The sequence below is a fragment of the Pararge aegeria genome, chromosome 7 (assembly GCF_905163445.1).
Source record: "Pararge aegeria chromosome 7, ilParAegt1.1, whole genome shotgun sequence".
NCBI lineage: Eukaryota > Metazoa > Arthropoda > Insecta > Lepidoptera > Nymphalidae > Pararge > Pararge aegeria.
The window spans coordinates 17,592,630-17,617,603 of record NC_053186.1 but is presented as its reverse complement, the minus strand read 5'-3'; the positions used below and the strand labels follow the sequence as shown (position 1 = coordinate 17,617,603).

The window sequence follows — 24,974 nt, the reverse complement described above, 5'->3', positions numbered from 1 at the left end:
GTTGTAATTATAAAGGTTGCGGACTTATACGCTATTGTTATTATGTCTACTTACAGCACCTTTTCTCAAAGCCACAAGCCCGTAGTCAACCGTGAGCACGTAAGGGACATCTATAAGGGCGTGATAACTGATAAGACACGTATCCGCGTAGGCGGTGGTGTTAAGAGCTGTAAATGTATAAGCGCCGATAGCCTAGTGGTTGGCACTTCAGCTTCCCTTTCAGGGATCAGAGTCAGATCACGGACCGACCGAAGTCTCTCTTTTCGGAGTTATGTGCGTTTATGATTTTTAATATATAACTTGATTTAACCGGTAAGGAAAATATCGCAAACAAACATGAGAGTTCTCAATAATATTCTCAAAGGCTCGTAAAGTCTACCAATAATGAACACTTGGCCAATGTGGTGGACTACGGTCTATGCCCTTCTCATTCTAAGTGGGTTAGTTATGGGTCGATAATGATATGAATGTATAATGTATTTATTATTTTTATTTTGTTTTACTCTTTATTGTATACCACAACATTAACATATACGTACAAAAATATAATAAAAACAGAAACATAAAGAAAGAAGTAGAATACAAGAGGCAGCCTTATCGCTTAATAGCGATCTCGCTCTCTCTCTTTATGTAGCTATATGTAATGTAGCTATAGTGTAGGGGCCGCGTAGGTCACTAATTAATTCGTCATCGTAATCATCTTCGACTACTATTATTATTTATTTATCTACTCAAACTCATTTAAAGTATTTGTGGTATATTAAGATATGTATTAGTATATTTATTTTATATATTTATCAATAGTTTTTTTTTTCTTGTGTAGTCTGGTTTATGTATTAATATGTAGATATTCGTATGTAACTACTAAATAGTGTACCCACGTATTTGTTTTCTTTTTAGTTTTCCTAATCCTAAGGTTGCCTGGCAGAGATCGCTACTTAGCGATAAGGCCGCCTTTTGTATCCTGCTTCATTCTTCATGTGTTTGTTCTTTTTTTGTCTCGTTTTTCAGAGTGGTGTACAAATAAAGAGTATAAATAAATATTCATCAAAGCTTATAACAATCTACTGCTGGGCAAGAGGCCTCTCCTAAGGAGCACTGGGCAGACGTGTTGGTGATCGCAGTACGTAGTAGTAGTAGCACGGAGGACGCTGCTGTCCGCTCTCCGATATGTTCCCTTAGTCGCCTCGCATGACACCCGCGGGAATAGGAGGGGTGGTTATTGTATTCATATCTGCCGTCACCACGCAGCACGCATAATGTTTATTTTATACTAATATATAAAGCTGAAGAGTTTGTTTGTATGCATGCTTGAACGCGCTAATCTTTTACTGTTGCTTAGCCCTTAGCTTAATCAGAAGGTGGTGGTGGTATAATTCTGCCGTCACTAAGCAGCTAAAACGGATGGAAGTCATTGAAAGCTAGAAAGTTAAAGCAATTGGCAAGTGCGAGTTGTGTAGCACTTGCGTCGAGCGTAATAAACTGGTCAAGTGATTGGAATCACTCAACACCGATCGTTCAGGAATTAGGCACGGCATGGCCGCCTATTGGTCCATATTCCAGAGGTATTGCGTAACGCACGTGCTTCGTGCTGTTGGAGTGCGCGTAGCAGATATTAAAATAATAAATCCTACTAATATTATAAATGTCAATGCAAGTTTGTTTGTTACGCTTTCACGCAAAAACTTCTTAACCGATCCTCATGAAACTTTGTACACATATTCTTGGAAGTGTTAGAAGTAATATAGGATACTTTTTATCCCGACATTAGGCTCGGTTCCTTTGGGAGAGGGGGTGAAAGTGTTTGACGATTTTACACCATAGCTCCGACAAATTATAACTGAATTAAATAATATTTTTTTTTACTATAGAGGTCGTAATATGTGTTTAATTTTGCCCAAACTTTGTGTAGATCTGATGAATGTAGTTGGAGATAGAGGACAGAACTCCTTAGCGGACCGCAGCAAACCCCTCATAGGCTTAGCGATACTGAATACTTTAGAACTACAACTAAATTGAATGCCACATTAAAACACAAAATCGAACGCAGACGAAGTCGCGGGCAACAGCTAGTAAATAATACATGTAGGTACTACGACAATACACACATCGCCATCTAACCCCAAGGTAAGCGTATCTTGTGGATTTTTGTTTTTCAATTAAAAATAAACGGTTGTGAATTATGAAAATGCCTCTATATTTTATATCAATCTAACCAAAACCTAACCTGGCCGCCTGAAGCAGATAGTAGTATCTGCTTCAGGCAGCCAGGTATCTAACTATGTTATTTTTATATTGCATATATTATATTTATTTATTATATACTGTTTATATATTTTTATGTGTGCGTGATATGTAATCTTTACTTAGGCGATATAATTGTATTCTTTTAAAATAAAAAAATACATAAACGTCGTTAAATTCAACACATATTAGGTTAACTGGAGGAAACGCGTAATCGCGTTAGGATTGCCTTTGTACCTAATTTTTGCGCAATAAAGAATAAAAACAAAAATAAGCTTACCTAACTTCTAATGTGAAATAAATTATCTGAATGCAAAACACAATAAAAAGACACTCAAACAAAAACAATCCTTTTTTATCAGTACGAAAGTAAACCTTAATAAGATACAAATCACACTTCAGCACGCAATTCGAAGCCCAATCGCATTGCGTAAGGCTTCCGCGACCGTCCTTGTCTGTGGACGTGCTAACGAGCGAGACGGGCGAACCCGTCACCCCAGATGCTATTGTGTGGCACGCTCGTAATTAGGCAATTATATGCGTGCACACATGCTTTACTGCAGACTACATGATTTTTACTTTCATGGGACACTAGATAGAACTTCGTAACACCTAAACAAGGTCATCTATTGAAAGTTTTTATGGTCTTTTCTATACAGAATTCTTTTGGAGTCTATTCCGTTGTTTTATCAAAATTTAAATTTTTTCTCGTATTGAGACGTAATAGAATAAGTAAATCAAATCGGTCCAACCGATGTTGAGCTTTCCGAGATACATGCGTAGAAATTAATTACGGACCGGCCGTGGTGGGGGCCTTTTGTTTCGTGTAACATGTTCATGTATGACTAAGTTTAGTGTCTGTGGTTTGAGTGTTCGTTGCTATTGTTCGTTCTGATTTAAGATTCCTCTGTTTTTTTTCAGTTGATCTAGTTTCGCCTGTTTTTTTGTTGGTTTTGTTACATTTTCCTGTGCAGGTGGCGAGAACTGTTGCTTTCTCTTTTCTCTTTGTGTTGGAATGCCTTCCTTTACAATCAATTTATTGAAGTTAAAATAAGCAATTTTTCCCTTTTTTCTTTCCTCTAGTAGTTGATCTTTAAGCGCTTTTCGTTCTTCAATAACTTCCTTTGGGTAATCCTCAGTAATATTAACGTTTCTTGCCTTGAGTGACTTTTTATTTCTTAGGATCTCATTTCTCTTGCTCACCGTAGTAAGTCTCATTAGAAGAGGACTCGATTTGTGATCCCCCAGCTTCCTTATAAAGTCAATTTCCTTCTCTTCCAATACAATATTCATGAATTTTACTAATTCTAAAATGCTTGTTGTTTCTTCCCCTTTCTTGCATTGTAATCCGTGGAAAACAAGGTTTTGTTGTCTGTTTGTTCTCTCAAGCTGAAGTACCTTTTTTTCTAAAGTTGATATTTTTTCCACTGCAAATTCAAGTTTCCCTTGCATTTGCTGTAACTCGGCGTTAACAGCATTGATAACGTTATGTGTTATGCATTCTGTTTGAGTTTCTAATTCTATTTTTAGTTTTCCAAGAATTTTTTCGATCGCATTTTCCGAGATGTCCATGTTAATGGTATACTCAAAGTTTTTTGATACTAGATGTTGTCTATGCTTCTTTTTGAGGTACGACAACACTCTCTATGTGTCAAATTTGAAGTATCGCCGGATGTTTATTTTGCTGTTGACGTTCTTGTCTATTTGAAATGTTCGTTACACATATAAGCATAGGTAGGTTCTTAATTATATTTACCAAATCGTGGATTTAGTGAAATTTCCATCCAAATTATAATTATTTGTCTTCTGGTTTGATATTTCTTGTAGCAGGTAAGTTATTCGTTCGTAAAAACGATAGAAACACATTGAAATCACGTTTTTAGTAACTATTTTGGAATTAAAACTGTCGCAGCAAAACAAACGAGTGTTCCCTTGACAGCTGTCAACCACAGACAACCACAGACAAATATATATACATATTAATATGTAAGTCTAATATTTGTATACATTCACTCTATTCTTAAGGACTGAGTCTTTGATGCTTTAAGTCGATTTATACTTATTTTCATCAATTTCCATGTCCCGTTTCTCGGATGGTCCTCGCTTGTCACCTCAACGCTCGTAAAGACATTCATTCCCACACGTTTGATCACGCAGTTTCAGACGCAATCGATCCCACTTCTGCCACCGGAGAACGTGTCATGCACGTAGCAAAGCCACATTATTGATACGTTTTTCGCACGTAAAAGGGAAGCCATTATATTGACGCTTTTGTTTTGATGATGGTGTTTATTTTGTGAAATGTAAACCGATTTTGATGATGATTTTTTTTAGAAATGGTGTATACATTCTGAGACTTTCAAATTAAAAAAGTATCTCCAATGTCTATGGGATGCAAGCTGTCTAGTCTCTATCCAGAGTTTTGCTAATAAGCCATAGCTTTATAGGTAACGAACTTTATTTTATATATAATCAGTTTGTATCCCAGATGCTTTTCCGGGATAAATAGTATCCAATAATATCTCCGTCTTCAGTACGCAAGCTTTCCGTGTAAGTTTCTTCCTGATCAGTGCTCTGGTATAGCCAAACATTGGTAACAAACACATAAACCAACAGACATACTTTTACATTTATAACATTAACTATGAATCAGTTTGTAATGTAGCATCTCACGAGTCAATTCGGGAGTAAAGTGGTTTATTGGATCACGCGCCGTGAGAAGCCACCGTAATACGTGAGGGGACGATGAAAATCTGATGAGAAATACATGATTTGTATCTACAGTAACTAATATCGAACGCGTGATTCTTTGAATCAGTTACCTCTTAACTGAGTTTTCCCACGGTATCGTTGTAGTCATCTTTATTACTACAGTACTAATGACCGGTGTACACGATGCGTTACGGCAGCGGCGCGTCGCGGCCGCTGTGGCGTTATTCATAGAAAAAGCCATGGTGTGACACATAATGCAAGCAGACCGTGCCTTCCGTACGAATAGTTACAAATCACCATCGAGTTGAGGTGGAGAGAAATCTTTGTGATTCGAAGCCGCGCTTAGTTAATTGTGCGGCGTCACAACGCTCTAAAATTCAAAATTCATTTATTTCAAGTAGGCCTACTATAAGCACTTTTGAAACGTCAAGTGTGTATCAGCCTTAACTACTAAATGCACTTGCTGCGATGGTGTGACCTAGTTACGAAATCGCAAACTAATGTAATGCGTCGGTTTATTAACGTTGATCCAAGTAGGTAAATGGATGGGTGCACAACTTTGAAGTACGAGACCCGAGGCTCCATGAAACATGGGGTCGCCCAAAACAAATAAATCCTAGATGAATCCTAGAGAAAAAACGAATGGAAATAATTTACCACGAAAAAAAAATTTTTGTTCCTAGTTACTCATTCATTTGATTTTATATGTAATTTAAGCTCATTTTCCTGGCCTCATTTCTGTATAAAAATAGTTTATCGATAAAAATATTATATTGTTTTAAGAAAGGCTAATCAAAAAAAACCTCTCGTTTCGTATCCTTAACATAAGAGTGGACTGAACAGCTTCTTATTCATATAATATAAGGGTTTTCAAAATAAAAATATTATGTGGTGAAACATTAAAACAAAATTGTTTGCAATTAGTAGTGCATGTGTATTTCTTCAAGATTAAATTGTGAAAAAACTTTCGGTTATCGATCGAAAAGTAAACACAACTTGAACGGGCACCCATGATACAGGCTTGGAATCACAGGAAATTATATTTATAATAAAATTTCTAGATTGATATTATTATTTGTTTTTGACTTAAATTAAGTCTATGAAATTGAGTCGTTTTTGGGGTCAACCCCGCGACAAATTGCCTCTAAAAAGGTTAAGATAGATATCAAATAAAAATAGATTTGTGCGCTGTTTAAAGAGTTATAGCCATCTCTTTAAACGGAGCTTATTTATGTATATAATATATTTATCAGATGTTGTACGAAGCTTCTGAAATAAACATCTGCTCGCAGAGCTTCTATTCGGTCTTATTAGGTTCAATGGGCCGTAAATTTTCGAAAGGGTCGAGGGCATTTTAACTTTTGAAAGGATTCCATAATTAAAAGTTCACGGTCTATTCACTCCAAAAACTGTTAGTTGGGCAATTATTTAACTACGATACCTACTTGTAAGCTTGAACCTCGTAGAAAAGTCGTACCATAACGCTGAATCGCTTACCTACGTGATTTACGTAAGTGATGAAGGGCTTAGGTACGACAAAGACATTAAGTCCATGTTTATGCAATGACGACTTAGGTCATTAAATCAACTGGCGATCGGCCTATAGCCCCTCTTCTATTATTATACATCTTAAAACGTAATTAATTAAAATTCGATACATTCTTAAAGAGGTGGTACCTTTAGACTAGCATGTTTGTATATTGTAGTAATAAGATGGTGATAATTTTCCGTATTTAAGGATCCGAGGGTTATAAACACGCAACGTCTAAGGAGCCCTTAACAAAGTTTTTTTTGTTTAGTAACATGTCACATTAGCACTAAAACCTCATAGGGCAGAAAATTTTTCACGACTACGCTATTATTGATGCAAATAAAGTGCATATTTGCGTGCTTGTAACAAAATCATACTAAGCAATTATGTCTTCGCTAAATAGTATTTAAATATGGAAATTTCGACCGTAATTCCTACTGAACGACGCTCTAAGGGGGTCAGGGGCGCAGGGATGATTATGGCGTGACAACGACTTCTTTAAAATGTTACTTGTATTCAAACGACTGCCAAAAGAATTGAGTTACTGTATTGTATTTATTTATTAATTATTAACCTATAGTCCAGGTGTTATTAAGAATTGCTGAATTGAATAGTTTTCACCCACCTGCATGGAGAGAGAGGGTTTTGGAGCATAGACAATAATATTATAACAGAATAATTTTTACATCATCTGTTCATTCTCGCTTATGTTGTCTATTCTAAGCTTTCTGTTCTAAGCGATGAAGCCGCCTTTTGTATTCGTTTTCTATCTTTGTATTGCTATTCGTCTTTTAGTTCACTAACTTCGTAGTGGCGTATAAATAAAAAAATTTAATTAAAAAAAGATATTTTGTCCTAATTCACTACTAAGCGATAAGGCCGCCTTTTGTGTCTTCCTTCTTTGTAATTCTATTCATCTTTTATTTCCCTACCTTTTAAGCGGTGTATAAATAAAGAGTTTTAAAAAATAAAAATAAAATACTATTATTTTCACATATTTGTTATAAACATTTTACCTTTGACAGATTTAGGTGCTCTCCGACATACGGGGGCCAATAAACAACTTAGACCCGTCATGGCTACCGAACCCCGGGCCCCGTGATTTGTAGTCAAATGCGCCAACCACTTAGACCAACCACAATGAGGCAGTCAAAAATGCTATATAAAATAAAATCAGTTTTCCTGTATCACTTTTCCATGTTCTATTTCGGATACATTCACAAGCGGATCTGTATGATTTCCGAAAATAAAGCGCTTTGGTTGAATACGTCAGTACGCCTGAATAAAGCTGTTTCCACAAAACAAACACTTTCCCGTATGAATATTAAGTCTATACAAAATAATAGAGCCGAAAAAGTTTTTAATAAACTGCACTTCTCTGTTAGGATTTTGGAGTTGTGCATTCCCGTGGCTCAGAAAGCACGTTTTAGACAAAGACAATGGCCGGGTTAAACCATATAGAAATATTAAATAATTAGAGAGACGATAATTTAGAAGTCTTACTATTTTTTTGGAGTTTACTCCTTAAGAATCGATTTTCATATATAAGGCGCCCGGTATGTTAAAAATGTGAGAAGTAAAATCTACTGATGAATGACCTCGTTACGTTTACGCTTTGCAACGTTGCATGCCCGGCAACTGTGATGCGCATACATGCAACGTCGCTTTCGTTTAATTAACTTATTTTTCCTATTTAAGTTACCAAGGAAACCGAATATTATCTAGGTAAAGAAACAAACACATAAATATATGGGACAGAGTGAGACAGAAAACAGTATACATTTTTTTTTCCTATTCTTGTTACCATGGAAACTAAATAATAAACATTATATTTATCCTAATAGTTCTGATACCCTACATCCGCCTCAATCTCCCGTAGGCTACTTTTAAGAAGTTACACTTCCGCCGTGTGTGAATAAATTGCACAGAATTTTTAATTTACCCTTTTATATGGTATTAATCATTATTTAGCTAAATAAACTCTTTTTGTGTATGTTTCGACAATCGTACTTAAGGAGTAAACTCCAGTCGTACATCGGAGCTGACACACACTTTTTTTTTTAATTTATATATTTAACCTACCTCTTTTCTATGTTTTTCCTTTTACGTTTTTGGTGGCCTGGAAGAAATCGTCATGATGCGATAAGGCCACCAAATTGTACTCTCTTGCTCTATGTTTATATCTCTGTAACTACTATTTTCTTCGGTGTGCACTAAAAAAGTGTATTCATTCATTTATTTAAATATATATATCGACTATGAATACGGCTCTTGCATTTTTCGGATAACACTAATAAATAATTTTCTTATCACCAATGAGATAATGTTATCCATGCACTTACAAATAGTCAGTAACACGTAAATTGTCGACGTTTTAAAGAATTTATATGTGATTTATATGGTGGTTATTCGAACTCCTGTTTGCGATAGATAAATAATAATATGTTTTTACATTTTTTCTCTATCTATACAAATATTTTTTTATGTTTTTCAGTGCCTGTGGGGTTATCTGCATATTCAAAGTATTTATGTATATTATATTCATAATCATTTTCATCAGCTATCTTAGTACCCACAACACAAGCTACGCTTATTTTGGGGCTAGATGGCAGTGTGTGTATTGTATTGTCGCAGTATATTTATATTTATTTATTTTATATTCCGAATTTAGAGGATTATCTATTTTGGTTAATCACCATGATTATATCATCGTATAAACCAATTGACGTCCACCGCTGGATATAGGTGTTTTGTAGAGAGTTCAAAAGTCCATGGTCTCGGACTGCTCCAGCGGATATGACTTTAACTCTAGTTCTTCTATTGTGAGGCCACTATAATCTTCACTAATAATATTAATACCATAACGTGTTTGTTTGTCCATCCTTCACGCAACCAGTCAACTTTATTTTTGACATAGTGTTAGTTGATAGGACGGAGAGTGACATAGGCTTTTATCCGAGGAAAATAACGATTCTCACGGGATTTAAAAACCATAATAATCCGCAATAAACGAACATTGTATTTTTCCGGATTGTGTGTAGCTTTAAACCTAACGATTTTAACAGCACAACGGAATGAGGCTCTGCCAGGAGGAGTTTGAACCCAAAGCCTCGAAGAAGCAAAGGGATCGTCGGTCTGAGGGCGTCTCATGTGAGATCGAACCTCGGCTCGATTGGGGTGACGCGATTTCGGACGGTGATTACTCCGCACGCCACCCGAGACCGTAAGCGCATTAAGAATGCGGCCATTAGCTAGTAGGTAAAAAAAAATTTTGGCCATTTCAACTTTGCTGATACATTCACGCGCTGCAAAATCCTAACCCTACAATTTGTACACGTATGACTAAAATCAGCTCAGTTGACCGTGAACTGGGCGTCAGGTAGGCAGGCACGTATTAGCTCGGTCTACTGCATCAGTGGTTCAAAGTGCTGATGAGCGAGCGGGATTTAACGAAGTACCCGGTTAACGTTGCCTTCACACATCTAGGGGGTGAGGAGTTTATTTAAATTCAATTTCAAAAAGGTTTTATTCACGTAGACCGATCACAGGCACTTATCAAATGTTCATTATTATTACCATTATTTATATATTTTATAGGCATAAAAGCATAGATGTAATTCACGACCAATTATTGTCGACGGCGCAGGGTGTAACGGTAAAACTTTTAAGAATTTTTGTTTTACCTTTGTAAAACAAAAACTTATTGGGAGAACTTATAGAATAAAACTTATTGGGAGATATCTGAAAGATTTCATTCGGTAATTTGTTTAAAAATAATGTACAATTTCCCTTGAATTAATTATTAATTTAATGTAACCTAGTAAACTGACCTACAAGTTAATTTTAACTTCTTATGTTTAAATTTATACAATCCACTTTCTTATGAAATTTTGTTATATTTTTATGTACATAATTTTTTTTTGTGTTATATGCGTTTTTAGAAATTGAAATATCACTTGCTCCAACGGTGAAGGAAAACACCGTGAGGAAACCTGCATGCCTGAAAGTTCTCTATAATGTTCTCAAAGGTGTGTGAAGTCCGCAAATCCGCACTGGGCCAGCCTGTCGGACTACGGCCTTAACCCCTACTCATTTTGGGAGGAGACCCGTGCCCTGAAGATGATGATGATGAATTTAATCAACAAATACCGACTTGAAAAATTACGTGTCAAAAGTTCTCTACTTTAACCGACACAAAATATATCGATTAATAATTAGAACGACCAAAAAATTTTATATAATCTTGGAATCAACTCGATATAGGTACCAAGTGCACGGAATTGTATCAGTCGATGCAGTGTTAGATTATCGATTAGGACTACCTAGTAACCAGGCGATAGTACAGACACTGATAGGTGTGGGTGAATCATAAATAAGTGAGTGAGTAAGTCAGTGTGCCGGAGGAATCGAGCGCCCCAGATAGTGCGTCATTTAAGCCACTTTCGCGGTAAACATTTATAGGCGTAAAAGTGATTTTTGAGTGAAGTGGGCTGCTTTCTTAGTTCAAGGCCGTCGGTTCGATTCCCACAACTGGAAGATGTTTATGTGATGAACATAAATGTTTATCATTATCTGGGTGTTTGTCTGAATATTAAAAGTATTTATGCATTGGATAGAAGCATGCGTTCCTTTTCGGAAATCCATGATATATTATGAAAATTAAGCTTAATTTACTATAGCCGTGAAAAGCAAGAGAATCTGTACGGTGTTATTTATAATTTCTTCAATGCTTATACTCCACACCAAACAGATCTTCGGCAATGTACCCTCTACGCACGTTTCGCTCCGAAAAGAGAGCATTCTCAGAAGTTGTTGACTTTACAATGTAAAATTTTTAAGTTATTAACTTAGCTTCAAAGACTACGGTTGAGACGTCAGACAGGCGGTCGTTCGTAAAAATTTGCCAAAACCACAAAAAGTCTGTCTAGAAGTTTTAAGAAGGGACGTTGGGTCGACCCTACATACCCTGGGAGCTGAGCAAGAAGAAGAGATTATGATGATGATAGATTATATGTAACCTACACTGTACGAATTGAATCACTGTGTGGACTTCCAACTATTGCGACCCAGGTGTTTTTATAAGGAATCATGAAATTGTAGTTCATCCGAATAAAATTAAATGGGATGTTGATAAAATATATAAGTCGTAATTTTATAGGTTATATTTCGTAAAAAATTATATTTCGTTTCGTCGTAATTTAATATCGTGTGTTGATCTTTATTCGTGTTTATGGGCAAAAAGTATGGTTTTATGCAAAATTACCAACTTTTTAATTACACGTTCTGGTAACAGTATTATCATTTTTATACTGACATATAGAGTGTCATATGTATATTGTACCTATATTCCTATTAGTGCTAAGAGTTGCTTTAGCAATAAAAACCGCTTTTACACACGACTGTTTGTTTAGTTTTTGTCATTTTTTTTGAATTCTATTAATTATCTTCATTATATCTATCTTATTAAGCCCCTGACTGCAATCGTACCTGGTAGTAAGTGGTGATGCATTCCAAGATGGTAGCGGGCTAACCTGTTAGGGAGTATGGTAGTCATACTCCCTAACAGGTTAGCCCGCTACCCCTAATCGGTTTTTACGCGACATCGCACCGGAACACTAAATCGCTTAGCGGCACGTCTTTCTCGGTAGGGTAGGGTAACCGACCACGGCCAGATCATGCCAGGGAAAGTTCCAAAATTATAAATTCCCAAATTGACCTCCCGGGAAACGAACCCGGCAAATCAAATACACAGCGCTCACCGTTGCGCCAGGGAGGTCGTCAAATTCTTCATATCTCAAATTGGTAGTCAAATCTTTGAGTATATAACGAGTAGTAGGTTATAAGGTAACAATTTTTAAAATTATCTAAAAACGTATGTGAATGAAAGTGAATATTAATTAACCATATTCAAAAAACAAATTCGTATTTTCCATTCCTAATTTTGTATTGATATTTAAGATACATGTCAAAATTGTATACGATTTGTTGATTACCAAAAAGATCAGAACTTATGTGTAAAAAATATAAAAAAAAAACATACACTGACCTGATCCGGACTTAACGAGCTGTCCCCACTCGCGTTTCGCTCCTGGTTTTGCGCAGTCCTCTCCTGCTTACACGCCGTGTGGTATTCCAATCTCGTCCTCTCGACCTTCTGCAGGAACTTTGCCCAGGGCTTCTGCGCTTTTTTGAAGGCCTCGTCCATTTCTTTGCGCTCTTTCAACTGTATCATTGACTGTGAACAAGTAGAAAATAGAACATTAGATTTATTATGGCAGACAAAAACAGTCTAATATATTTTCTTGTCCTATTTGTATAAGATATGACGAGATAATGGGTAGACATAATAACTATACCGTCGCGAATGGCCCCAGAGGTTTTTTTATGAGAGCTTACTACTGGCCATAAGTATAATATGGGTAGGAACCTTAACTTATTATAAATCTCAACGAATCTGTCGTCGGTCGTGGCTTTTTAAAAAATCGCATTGTAAGCAAAAGCTTCACATTTATTTGTTTATCATTATATATTTAAGCGAATTGCTATACAACAATAACAAGTATTTATTACTCAGTTACTTAAAGAAATCTGTCCAATTATAGTTATAAGGAGCACAATATGTTGTTAGTTATCAAAGAAATTCTAGCGTTTACTAGTTGGCAACTTCTGCAAATTGTTATCTCAATTACTTGCGCTTGAAACATTTCCGAAGCCTGGCGTTCGCAATCGAAAGTCTCCGGCTGCATTCTTGAGTTGAGAGTTGCATTAAATAAAAACATGTATGGAAAATAATTGGAGAGAATTTCTTTTGTAAATATCATAATTGAACAATGTACTGTGTGGTGACGTCAGATCAGAATACAGATGTTACCGCCCCGTCTCTTCCCGTGGGTGACGTACCTGGCGTCTAGGGGAATAAAGCAGAGAACCGACAGCAGCGTGCTCCATGCAGCAGTAAAAAAAATATACAAATCGCCATCTGGCGCAGTGGGCAGCCTAACTGCTTTCTGAGTCCAAGGCCGTGGGTTCGATTTCCACAACTGGTAAATATTCTCGTTAGGAGAGGCTTTTAGTCCTGCAGTTGATTGTATGGGGATGTAAAAAATTACTAAAAACGAATTTCTATCCGAAAATTTAGGAGAATTTATCACAAGTTCGAGCAAAGGTGATCGTTTGATCAAATCTTTGCGATAATTGAAAAGTAAGAAAGATTTTATTTTCCTTTTATTTTACAACCTGGTTACCAAATTGAGCGGTTCGCTAAAGATTAGTTAGGCGGGAACCAAAATCACGGGGTCCTAGGTTCGGACGTTAATATTAGGATAATGCTGAACGCGGTTTTCCTAACACATGGACTGCTGTTTATCTATTCTATTATCTATCTATCTGTATATATAAAATATAAAAGAGAAAATGTGGAGGTATGTTCCGTATAGGCCCCGAAACGGCTGGACCGATTTCAGTGAAACTTTCAGGGAATCTCCGGATTGACCTGGCGAGCAATCTTGTAAAGTTTGGAGACGATCGGAGCACTCCTATTTTTGAACTGTCAAACTGTCAAATACAGCTTTTATTTACTATGATGACATTCTATTGTTGGGTGTACATGTAGATTATGATCTTCACACGCTCGTGAAGAAAATGGAAGAGAATGAATACGGTGAAAAATAAATGATTTAATATATTATGAGACTTAAATTAAAAATTTAATGATGTAAGTTTATTGTTTAAATAAAATAAAGCAAAATCTAGCGCGGCGAAGCGGGCTGGGTACGCTAGTAACTTATAAAATTGCAGAAACCATGGCATATGAAGTTTATAAAAGAATTTAAATTTCAAACGAAGATTTAAAATCGTCTGCAGCAGACCACAAAATTAACTTAAAACACGCTTTCCATCTCGATTGAAGAAAATGTTTGAGGACATTCACTTTGATGTTAGGTTTGTAGAGTTCTCCGTCCTGATTGGGCGATATAGTATTGATTACCTAGCGTCCTAGTTTCTGAGCTAGTCAAGGACTGCTCTGACTAGTACATCCCTGCCCTTATATTCTGTACATAAAATCTATTGTTTTTACCTGTCTTATAAAGTAAATCTTAAGTTTCATTTACCTTTTTGTCGGACCAAGGCAGGACAACATGCGCCTGTCTTTCGAATTTGCTCACTTTTAAATGCTTACAGAAATAACTGTTTAGTAGTTCTTTGACCTCATTCAAAAAACATGTCAAACATTTACTTACATAACTTAAATTTATTTATTTTCTGTTTTAATTTTATATCATCACTATTCATTGTATAGTATTGCAGGTATTCAGTTTTAAATTTAGCTTTATTTGATTAGCTTTTATTATCTAAATTAAGCATGCTGTGGTAATTTCTAGAAGGTTTCAATCTCCTGTCTTTCTCTTTTATTTATGTTATTCTCATGATAACGTCATTGGTTGTTACCAGTTTAATGATCCAATAATAAAAAAGTTAAGTTTCTAATGTAAAGTTTATTTAAGAAAATTAAAACAAAATGAGTATACACTAAAAAGTTTCCGATGAAAAGATTGTTTACATTAGAAGATTATTGAAAAAAAATTGTGTGTAGTTTTACTATTGTCTTTTTAGAGTTGTACCTACTCAGATTTTATAGCGCCCTGCTGCTAGCAGGAGAAAAAAATGATATGCCCCGACAAGGAATATAATTAACGAGTCCATCTGCTAAAGCACGGGAACAGGAAATAGGAGTTTACCCCCGTTTATTATTACACGTGTTTGACGGCCGACTGGCGCAGTGGGCAGCGACCCTGCTTTCTGAGTCCAAGGCCGTGGGTTCGATTCCCACAACTGGAAAATGTTTGTGTGATGAACATGAGTGTTTTTCAGTGTCTGGGTGTTTATCTGTATATTATAAGTTTTTATATTTTTATTATTCGTAAAAAAAATCAATCATCTTAGTTAACAGGAGCTACGCTTACTTTAAAGAGATAAATATACTAGGACAACACATACATCGCCATCTAGCCATCTAGTGTTTATATGTATATTATAAGTATTTATGTATATTATTCATCAGTCATCTTAGTACCCATAACACAAGCTACGCTTAATTTGGGGCTAGATGGCGATGTGTGTATTGTCGTAGTATATTTATTTTATTTTATTTACACGTAGGTATATTATTTGAATATTATTTCCACTTTTGCGCTAATGCTCGGGGAATTGATAAAGCTGCGAGAGAAGAAAAATTTTTATCTTTTCCCCGACGAGAAAATGATACAAAACCGTCGCCTATAAACGCAACAACAGTTCCTAGGGTTTTCTTTTTAGTGCCGTCCTATGCCCATTAACCTTGAAGCGTAGGTCTTAAGCCTCATGTATCTTTAACTATACTGGCGACTTCCACCCTTCAGACCGGTAATACATTAATGCTGCTTGGCGGCAGAATTAAGCATACTTAGTACTTAGTCGGATGAACTATGTCACATTAAGATTTACTACTTATCCCGGAAAATGATCAGGTTAAAGACTATTTTCTATTGATATTTATCATCATCATATCACCCCATTGTATTCCCACTACAGGGCACGTGTCTCCTCCCACAACGAGAAGGGGTTAAGGCCGTAATCCACCACGATGGCCCACTGCGGATTTATGGACTCCACACACCCTCGAGAACATCAGTGGCGTGCACTTCATACAAGCGCAGAAGCATTGCCTACCCTAGTTTTTTATAGTGTAGGCAATGTAACACTTATAGTATTACGATTTTTCCATTTTATGCCATCTTCCTGCTTTACGCATACCCTGGTCCAAATCTATATGCACGCCACTGCAGAACACTATATAATTCTCAGGCACGTAGCTTGCCTCACGATGTTTGCCTTCACCGTTGAAGCTGGTGATATTTTAATTACTTAAAACGCACATAACTTAGAAAAGTTAGAGGTGCGTGCTGGGATTCGAACTTGGCCTCTGAAAGCGAAGTCGACCTAACCACTGGGCTATCACCGCTTCTGCTATTGATAAAAATATCGCGGAAATAGTCGTTCAAGTATGTTAATACTATGGCTAAGGGTTACAGTAAACATAATTTGCGAAAACATAAACTATCAGTATACCCCGGCGCATAAACACATCCACCATTCTACATTAACATTCAGATGATGCGATTGTGTTCAAATTTATTGTAATGTATTCAACGTCACGCCCGCCCAGAACCTAACATTAACAGTTAACAGTCACTCGCACCTGTAATTATGAACTCTATTCCTTTGACGTTAAATCCTATATTAAAGCTACGCAAACAAGTGTTCCCGTAGTGTAGTGTGTAGTGTAGTGTAATATTTTAGGACTATTTTGACCTTCATAATACTTATAATCTGTCTATGACGATTTATAAATAGACGGGGCATAAGCAAAATTATTGGACTTTAAATCAGGCGTAAACTGTCACGTCACCTTAGGCACAGGGCCTTTCATAGGAGAGTTTGATTCAGGCAGGCAGACTTTGACTTTGCTCAGACTTAAGAAGCAGTTAAAACGATTAAAAGAATGCTCTAAAGATCTCAGTTTTAAAGCTTAAAAAAAACTACGCTGTTTCAATGGGAGTTGGCAAGCTTTAAAGATTAATAAATAAATCTAAATAACTTTTAGTGATCGACAACGGTGCTCTCTGAGGTCTGGGTTTAGTAGGTATAGAGGTACACATCCCATCTTCACGAACGAATGATTTAAGTAGATACTTATCATGTTTTTTTGGTTGTATGGATGATTATTATAGGGCTTAACAAGGCGAATTTAGTTGTAAGGCATGAACAATGCATTAAGAAAACAATATTAAACCTTCTCTTAGGTTTGAATTCAATAATATTGAATGTTTTTCTCATTTATAGTTAGTCTAATAGTTAGTTATATTTATTCTAATAGTTAGTTTCCGCAAATAATTAATTAATTTTTGTTTTAATCTCTTTCTTCGTTTTCGGGCAGTTACCTTACTATAATATCGGCAATAGAAAATGCGGGTAACGCATCTACATTTTACAAAACATCTTTGTAATCTGTTCGTTTTCTTTGAATAACTTTGAATACTAATTTCGGGAGATTTTGGTCACGCGAATTGAATACACAATTACAATTAGCATTAGCTTATTTTGAATCTAACAGTTTTGGAAACTAACCTAACCCAAATACGATTTATAAATCGTATACTATTTTAGTCTCTGGTTACCGGTTTTCACCTAACAAAAATATACCTTGCTATTTGTAGCTCCTTAACCTTTGGGTAAGAAATAAAATAGTCTGATTTCAATTTTTGTTGATTTGTCTGGTGGGAGGCGTTCGCCGTGGCTGGTTACCATCCTACCGTTAAAGCAATACCGCTGCCGATTTAGTAGGTCGTGTAGAAACTAATTAGGAATATGGGTTTAATATAACTGCCATACTCCCTAACAGGTTAGACCGCTAGCATCTTAGACTGCACCATCACGCACCACCAGGTGAGATTGCAGTCAAGGTCTAACTTATAAGAATATTTAAAAAAGCTTTATAATATTAGCAGTCTATAAGTTGGTTTGTGTATATGCTTTCTCAGCTGTTCCCTTGTATTTCTACTCCGTGTGCCCGTGGTTTCGTCCACTTATAACTGCTTTTCAATAAACAACCTTAAATATCCAAAATGTATATAGTAACTGTTTATTTGTTAATCTTCTGCTGTCTTTTAGGCGCTTCTTTTCCGAGGTGAGCGACAAAGATACAGTAGGTACAGGAAAAGTAAAAATTAAAAAAGTGCACGTCAAAAACCGTCCACTTTAGTCTATGATAAAAATTAAAGTTTTCTATTCCTGCACGCATCGCTTACGTTGTTGACCTTTAGAACTATAGATGTCAAAACCGATGATGTCTATTATTTATTCCTACAACGCGCAGGCATAAAATGTTCTTTTAATTATACTAAAGAAATAAAAATTATATTTTCATGAGTTTATGTGTAAAAACGATTTAAAACTGAAAAGTTTAACAGCGTCTTATTTTATCTTGATATCCAAGAGAGAAAATGGTCCTTGGAGCCGGATTTAATAAAATAATGTTTAACTTTCCCGTTTTAATATGTTTTACACGTGAACAAGCTTAGCACGTGGATAAGTTAAGTTTCGAATGTCGAATAGAAATAGAATACACCAGTGTAAAGCTAGCCTTCAGACCGTGTATCACTGCCGTATCTTAAGAGCACGTAGCCCTCGTACCAGCCATCCTTAATATTATCTGCGGCCTTCAGTACCGAATACCAACACAACCTAACTTTATTTGGGTCAGTCTAGAGACCGGACCGATTAATGATAAGATAAATTTTATTTCATGAAATACAAGGGAAATGTTTGAGGAAAATAATTTAAGTAATTAAATTACTGATTAGAACGTAGTCGGTCAGACCGACTACGACTAGCACGCATTTTTACTACGGGTCATGAGGTCTTCGATTAAATTTTCGACTCTGAAAATAGCCATTTGGTAATTGGATTTTTCTGCCAGAATATTGAATGAATAAATGAACTAATACACTTAAATTGTACACCACACAGAAAATTCACAAAGTACAAATATAATAGGGAGTTAAGTTAGAAGGTACATTAATCAATAAATAAATATACTACGACAATACACACATCGCAATCTAGCCCCAAAGTAAGCGTTAGCTTGTGTTATGGTTACTAAGATGACTGATGAATAATACACATAAATACTGATAATATACATATAAACACCCATACCCTGAATGGGTATGTTCAGGGTATGGGTCATATCATTCATGTTCATCACACAAACATTTTCCAGTTGTGGGAATCGAACCCACGGCCTTGGACTCAGAAAGCAGGGGACCCACTGCGCCAATCGCCCGTCAAACATTGCCTCGTAGATCAAGTTAAACCATCAGTCTGTTACTTAGATACGTGTGATTATAATCTAAAAACCTATTAATACGCAACTGAGCAGCGTCGAGGGTTTAAAGCATAAGTTCTGCTGGCCCATGAGACTGAAAGCCTACGCCTAGCAATATAAAGTTAAAAGGCTGAGGACAAGTAAACTTACCACGGGAATGGAGTCGCGTGTATTCGCTAGTTTATAAATAAATAATAAATTATGAATGGTGTGCTAACTAGATGGCTCTTGCATCGCGCTACCGAAGTTCTCACAAATAATGATCATATATAGTTATATACAACTTCCAAAGATGATCGGTTGGACCTCGGTCCCCGAGCACGTACACCCACTCGAAAGAAGATCTTCCTATTTGTTACGGTCGAGCGTAGCTCCCGTGCATTATACATATAAGCGACAAGGCCACCAAATTGTATTCGCTGTTTTGTTATACTTTTCTTTATTTATGTACTTTTTGTGGTGTTCCATGAAAGTATATTCATTGATACAGTCATTCATAAGAAGCGGTTATAGTTGTTAGGACTTCGGCACATCTTTCAGAGGGCTGAGTTCGAATCCCAGCACGCACCTCTGACTTTTCTAAGTAAGGGCGTTTTAAAATAATATAATATCACTTGCGTAAGGAAAACATCGTGAGTAAAGACGTGTGGAGTCCACTGGCCAACGTGGTGGACGGACTAAGCCCTTCTCATTGTGAGAGGAGACCCGTGGCCTGTAGTGAACTGGTTGATATGATGACAATGATGCTGATATGTTATACAGGTATAAAATATTGTATTATATCATGACATCAGAATAGGTATACAGCCGAGGCATTATAAATACCATTTTAATGATAGCACTATCGCAGGCTCGCCTGCGCGTGTTTATGTTCTATTCTATTCAAGTGTGACAAGGTTATATCCTCCCATATTTACTAATATTTACTGCACGACATGCGCTGAAGTAAAACCGTAGGGTTGTCAACAACAAACTAAGCATGGGATTACCTAGCTTGTTGGTCTAGTGTGTTTTTACGTACGGATCACGAGGTTTTGTTTTAGATTACTTGGTTGGGCCAAAAATTACTAGGTTGTGTGATTACTATCAAAGAAATGAAACTTATACTAGCTCGGATTTAGGAAATTGAAGGCATTCCCGGTCCCGGTTAAAATTACAATCTTGTTTAAAATTATTATTATTTAAAACCATCTGACATTAGAGCAAATCAATGAGAGGTTATCGTCGACTGCGCAGATACGAATCCTCAAGTTCTTTGGACACATAACTAGGAATAAGCACTCCATGGAACGACTTGTTGTCCAGGGGAATGTGGAAGGCAAACGGTCACGTGGTCGATCACCCACGCGTTGGACAGACATAATTAAAGCTAGAACACAAACCTCCATAGTCCAATGTTCCGAAACGCTGAAGATCGTAACAAGTGGAGGCATCGCTGGGGCTGATGTAGCCAAAGAAAATGTACCATCGTCAACCACGACCACTCTGTCAAGAGTGAACAACTAAGGAGAGGAGGACATTAGAGCAGCGGGATAGAATAGGAAGCAGCCCTATTCCCAGGATAAATAGGCTGGGAACAATAAATTGCGCTTTATTTTCTATTTATTATTTCTAGTTATTTATATTCCAAAATTAGAACCACCCATGCGCACTAGGCCAGCATGGTGTACTAATTCCCCTTTTCATTGTGGTGGAGACCCGTGCCCTGTAGCAAACCGGTAAAGGGTTAATATGATGATGACGATATTCAAAAATAGATTTCAGTAAAAATACATTCGAAAAGTCTGGCAACCCTAATCCACCTGCAACGGACGACACAGCAGCAGTCACGTGGGGATGAGATAATATCGTGAATATTGAATAGCTAGGTGGCACTTCTGCATATAAACCTTCGCAATAAGATGACTAGAAGAATTTATAACGACTTCTTCGCTTACATTTTTATTTTGTTTCTAAATTAGCTTTTAATCAACTTATGAAACTTCAGCTTAATTTGAATTGTATGGTGGTTAGTACATTTAACAATTATATTATTCATTGTAAGAAAATGGTCCAGAGGATGCTCCGGTTTCGGAGCGAAATGTGCGTAGAGGGTACATTGCCAAAGATCTGTTTGGTGTGGAGTATAAGCATTGGAGAAATTATAAATAACACCATACAGATTCTCCTGATTTTCGCGAACTATAGAAAATTAAGCTTACATTTCATAAGTTATCATGGAATTCCGCAAAGTAACCGCCTGCTTCTATCCACTATTTAATCAACTTGCCTTAAACCTCATCAATACACACTCTTCAGTCAATAAATACGAGTAGAATACAATATTCCGGTTTCGCGGTGGTCTAGACATTTCTTTATTATTAGTAGACAGATAGAGGCATAGACTAGCGGATGCCGGTAACTTCGCCTTTTCTCTTGTATTCCAATATTGTTTTTTTTGTATACAAAAGTAGTAATAAGTAACCTAAGGCTAGGTTTATCCATAACTTATAAAACATGTTATTTTGTTGGTAGTCCTATTGAAAATGAATAAAATAAATAGTCTGTCATGGGCTGCAATTTTTCCCTGCCGGGAATCGAACCGGGACCTTCCACATATAAGACCACAAAGCTCACCACTGCACCGGGGAGGTCATGTGATGCAAGTACAAGTAGGTACTTAGGCATGCATGCATCGTGTTACCTTCCGCCCAATGTAACAGCATAGCTTCATCCTCTTTACGGGAATTAATAGTACGTATTAATGCTATCCTTCCGCACACGTTCAAGTTACAGGAATAAAAATTGCCTTTTAAAAAACGCGTTGGTCTATAAGTGGACAGCGTATTTATTACGACTGGTTCAATTCTCGGGTCACGTAAAAAATTATAGCTCTAAGGTTTTGCTGTCAATAATTCTAATTACCAGTCCCGAGTTAGGAGCTTGGCTTTATCCACCCACATTCATGCTTTAGGTTGGTACCTGTACAAAAGATGAACCGGTACATAGCTGGTATCCAAAACACCAAGTTCTTTTATATTGAGGTGGAAAGTCTGGCTCAAGAGTAGGGACCGACGGGGAGAAACCGACGTAGGGAGTAAAATTTAAAGCTCCCTACAACAGACCTACAACGTCCAGCAGTGGACGCCCATCCGTCTAATATTATAAATGTGAAAGTGTGGATGTTTGTTAATCAATCACGCAAAAACTGCTGCACAGATTTGGATGAAATAACGCATGCATGTAGCATTTGAAAAAATCATAGGCTACCTTTTATCCCGATTCCTTAAGTAGTTCCTGAGGGAAAATTGAAAATTGTTTACAAGCTTAGCCACGGGTAGACAGCTTTGAAATTTGGAATGCATGTCACCTATGGAAAAGGACATGAATGTACATTCTATAGCGATGTCTCAAATAGTTCCCGTGGTAAGATTAAAAATTGTTAACGAGCGAAGCTTTAGACCTAATTCTGAAGTCCGCGCAGACAGAGTTAGTATGTTTGTTACTCAATCGCGTCGCAACGATTGAACCGATATGGCCGAAATTTAGTACAGATATTGAAGTCTGAAAAAGCACAAAGGCTTTTTATTCCGAATAATAGGAGAGATCTCGCGGGAATAAGAAACCTCAATCCACGCGAACGAAGTCGCGGTATCAGCTAGTGTGTCCATATGATTATGATGAAGGCGTGAAAGTTCTTTAAACACACTATATTATGCCGTTTCTTATGACGCTGTTAAAAATAACTTTAAAAATAAATTAAGAGGTTATAATACGCTGCCCTTAGAGTTATTGATAACAATAAATCACTAATCCAGAGGGGCCATCGTTCGTCGTATAAGACATTGTTCGCGCGGCCGTGCTGCGGGTCAAAATACGTCGATCAATACGAAAACTGTCAAGAGCAATCTCTATTGTTACCAGAGTTGAGCGCCCCGATTGAAAGACATTTTGAAGTAAAACTTCTTTAGGTAGGGAGTAACTCAGATCTTTTTTTCTGACGGAAGTACCGCTTACGTCAGACGTCTGTGTAGTTTCCGCTATTTACAAATAATAATTTAGATTGGTCGTAAGTATATGTCATATACTCCACGCTTCTTGACTTATACGCCAGCTAGTGGCAAATATCAAAACCAAGTAGGATTATTTATTTCCCATATTTCCAAACGGATCAATGTTGAATATAAAAGTGAATAAAAATTCAACAGTTTTAAAAGATTAATTTATTTTGCAGTTTTTTGAAAATCTCAAAATATACTTGTTTATTTATTACTTTTGCAATAAATTTGTAGAATATTCTAGAATATTCAATGACAAGGTTATATTGACACGTGCTGATCTAACCTTAAATTTTCAACGCTAAATTATTCTATTTAACAAATGCAAATATTTATAAAATGTGAAAGTGATATTAATGAATTTTAAAATTAATTTTAATTTTACAAATATGAATGAATATCAAATGAAATGGCGGAGTCCCAGGAACATTTTACTATTTCATCAATAAATAATAATAAAAGTTATACTTAAACCGCGCGTAGAGTTTACACGTACACACTTATTATTACACACTTATATTTTTTTAAATAATCAAAATCACTTATTTTTCGAAAAACAATGTAAACAGGTAACCAAAGCTTCACTATAAAATAAGCTAGAGGCCCTGATAACTAAACCCGTATGATATCAAAGTTAGTATTTTTGTATATTTGCTCGCGACCGGAAACCACAGTAGATAGATAGATAGAGAGAACGTCTTTATTGCACATAAAGAAAAAAAACAAATTGAACAAAACAAAAGAAATAAATATATGTGCGCCAAGGCGGCCTTATCGTTTGAAGCGATCTCCTCCAGACAACCTTTGTTTGATGAAGGATGTTTGGTACGACAAACGGGATAGTGCAACAGTCAATTTAAAAATAAATAATAAAAGGTACGAGTACTAAAAATTTATGCGCAAAAAAAAACCGACTTCGGCATTAAATATTTTTTCAGATGTCGGTTTTTATTTGTTAAAGAGTTTTAACTAGCTGTCGCCCATGATTTCAAAAACTTGGAATCTAGCTTTAATCAAAAATTTTGGGCTGCAATATAAAACGATAGATTAACTGCGAATGTACATAAAAATAACGGTGATGGCCCAGTGGGTAGGACTTCGACTTCACGTTAGGGGGGGCCTACGGTCTTAACCCGTTCTCATTGTGGCTGAAGACTCGTGCCTTGAAGTGGGCCAGTAATGGTTTGATACGATGATGTACATCAAAACTAACAGTTGGTTATCGGAGCTCAGACTATTTGAATCTACATATAATAGCGGTGACATACCACCAATTAATCCTTTTAATTCTTAAACTAAGCTAACTGAGCTTAACAGTTCTAGCGCTGTTTGCTCAATCTATAATCTGTTCACGCTTTCCGCATGCCCGAGGTCTTATCGCGGGCGTATTACGCACAACGATGCGTGCCGGTATCTGCGCAAACTATTTATATTGCTTTTATGTAAACAGTATTTACACCGTACTTATCACTTATTTAGATGTCAAATATAACCTTACGTTTGGCCTTCCATACAAAACGGCAGA

At 36.5% G+C, this 24,974-nt stretch overlaps 1 protein-coding gene across 4 annotated transcripts in view; it reads right to left on the bottom strand.

Moving 5' to 3' along the window:
* The window catches only part of LOC120625468 (protein kinase C and casein kinase substrate in neurons protein 1), a 145,609-nt gene that overhangs the window by 30,821 nt on the left and 89,814 nt on the right, over positions 1-24,974 (bottom strand). For 2 of the 4 annotated variants that reach the window (XM_039892551.1, XM_039892553.1), the window contains exon 5: positions 12,528-12,722. In XM_039892551.1, coding sequence (XP_039748485.1) covers positions 12,528-12,722 — 195 coding nt within the window. The remainder of the gene's footprint in view (positions 1-12,527; positions 12,723-24,974) is intronic. The other 2 variants (XM_039892552.1, XM_039892554.1) reach the window with 1 other exon arrangement.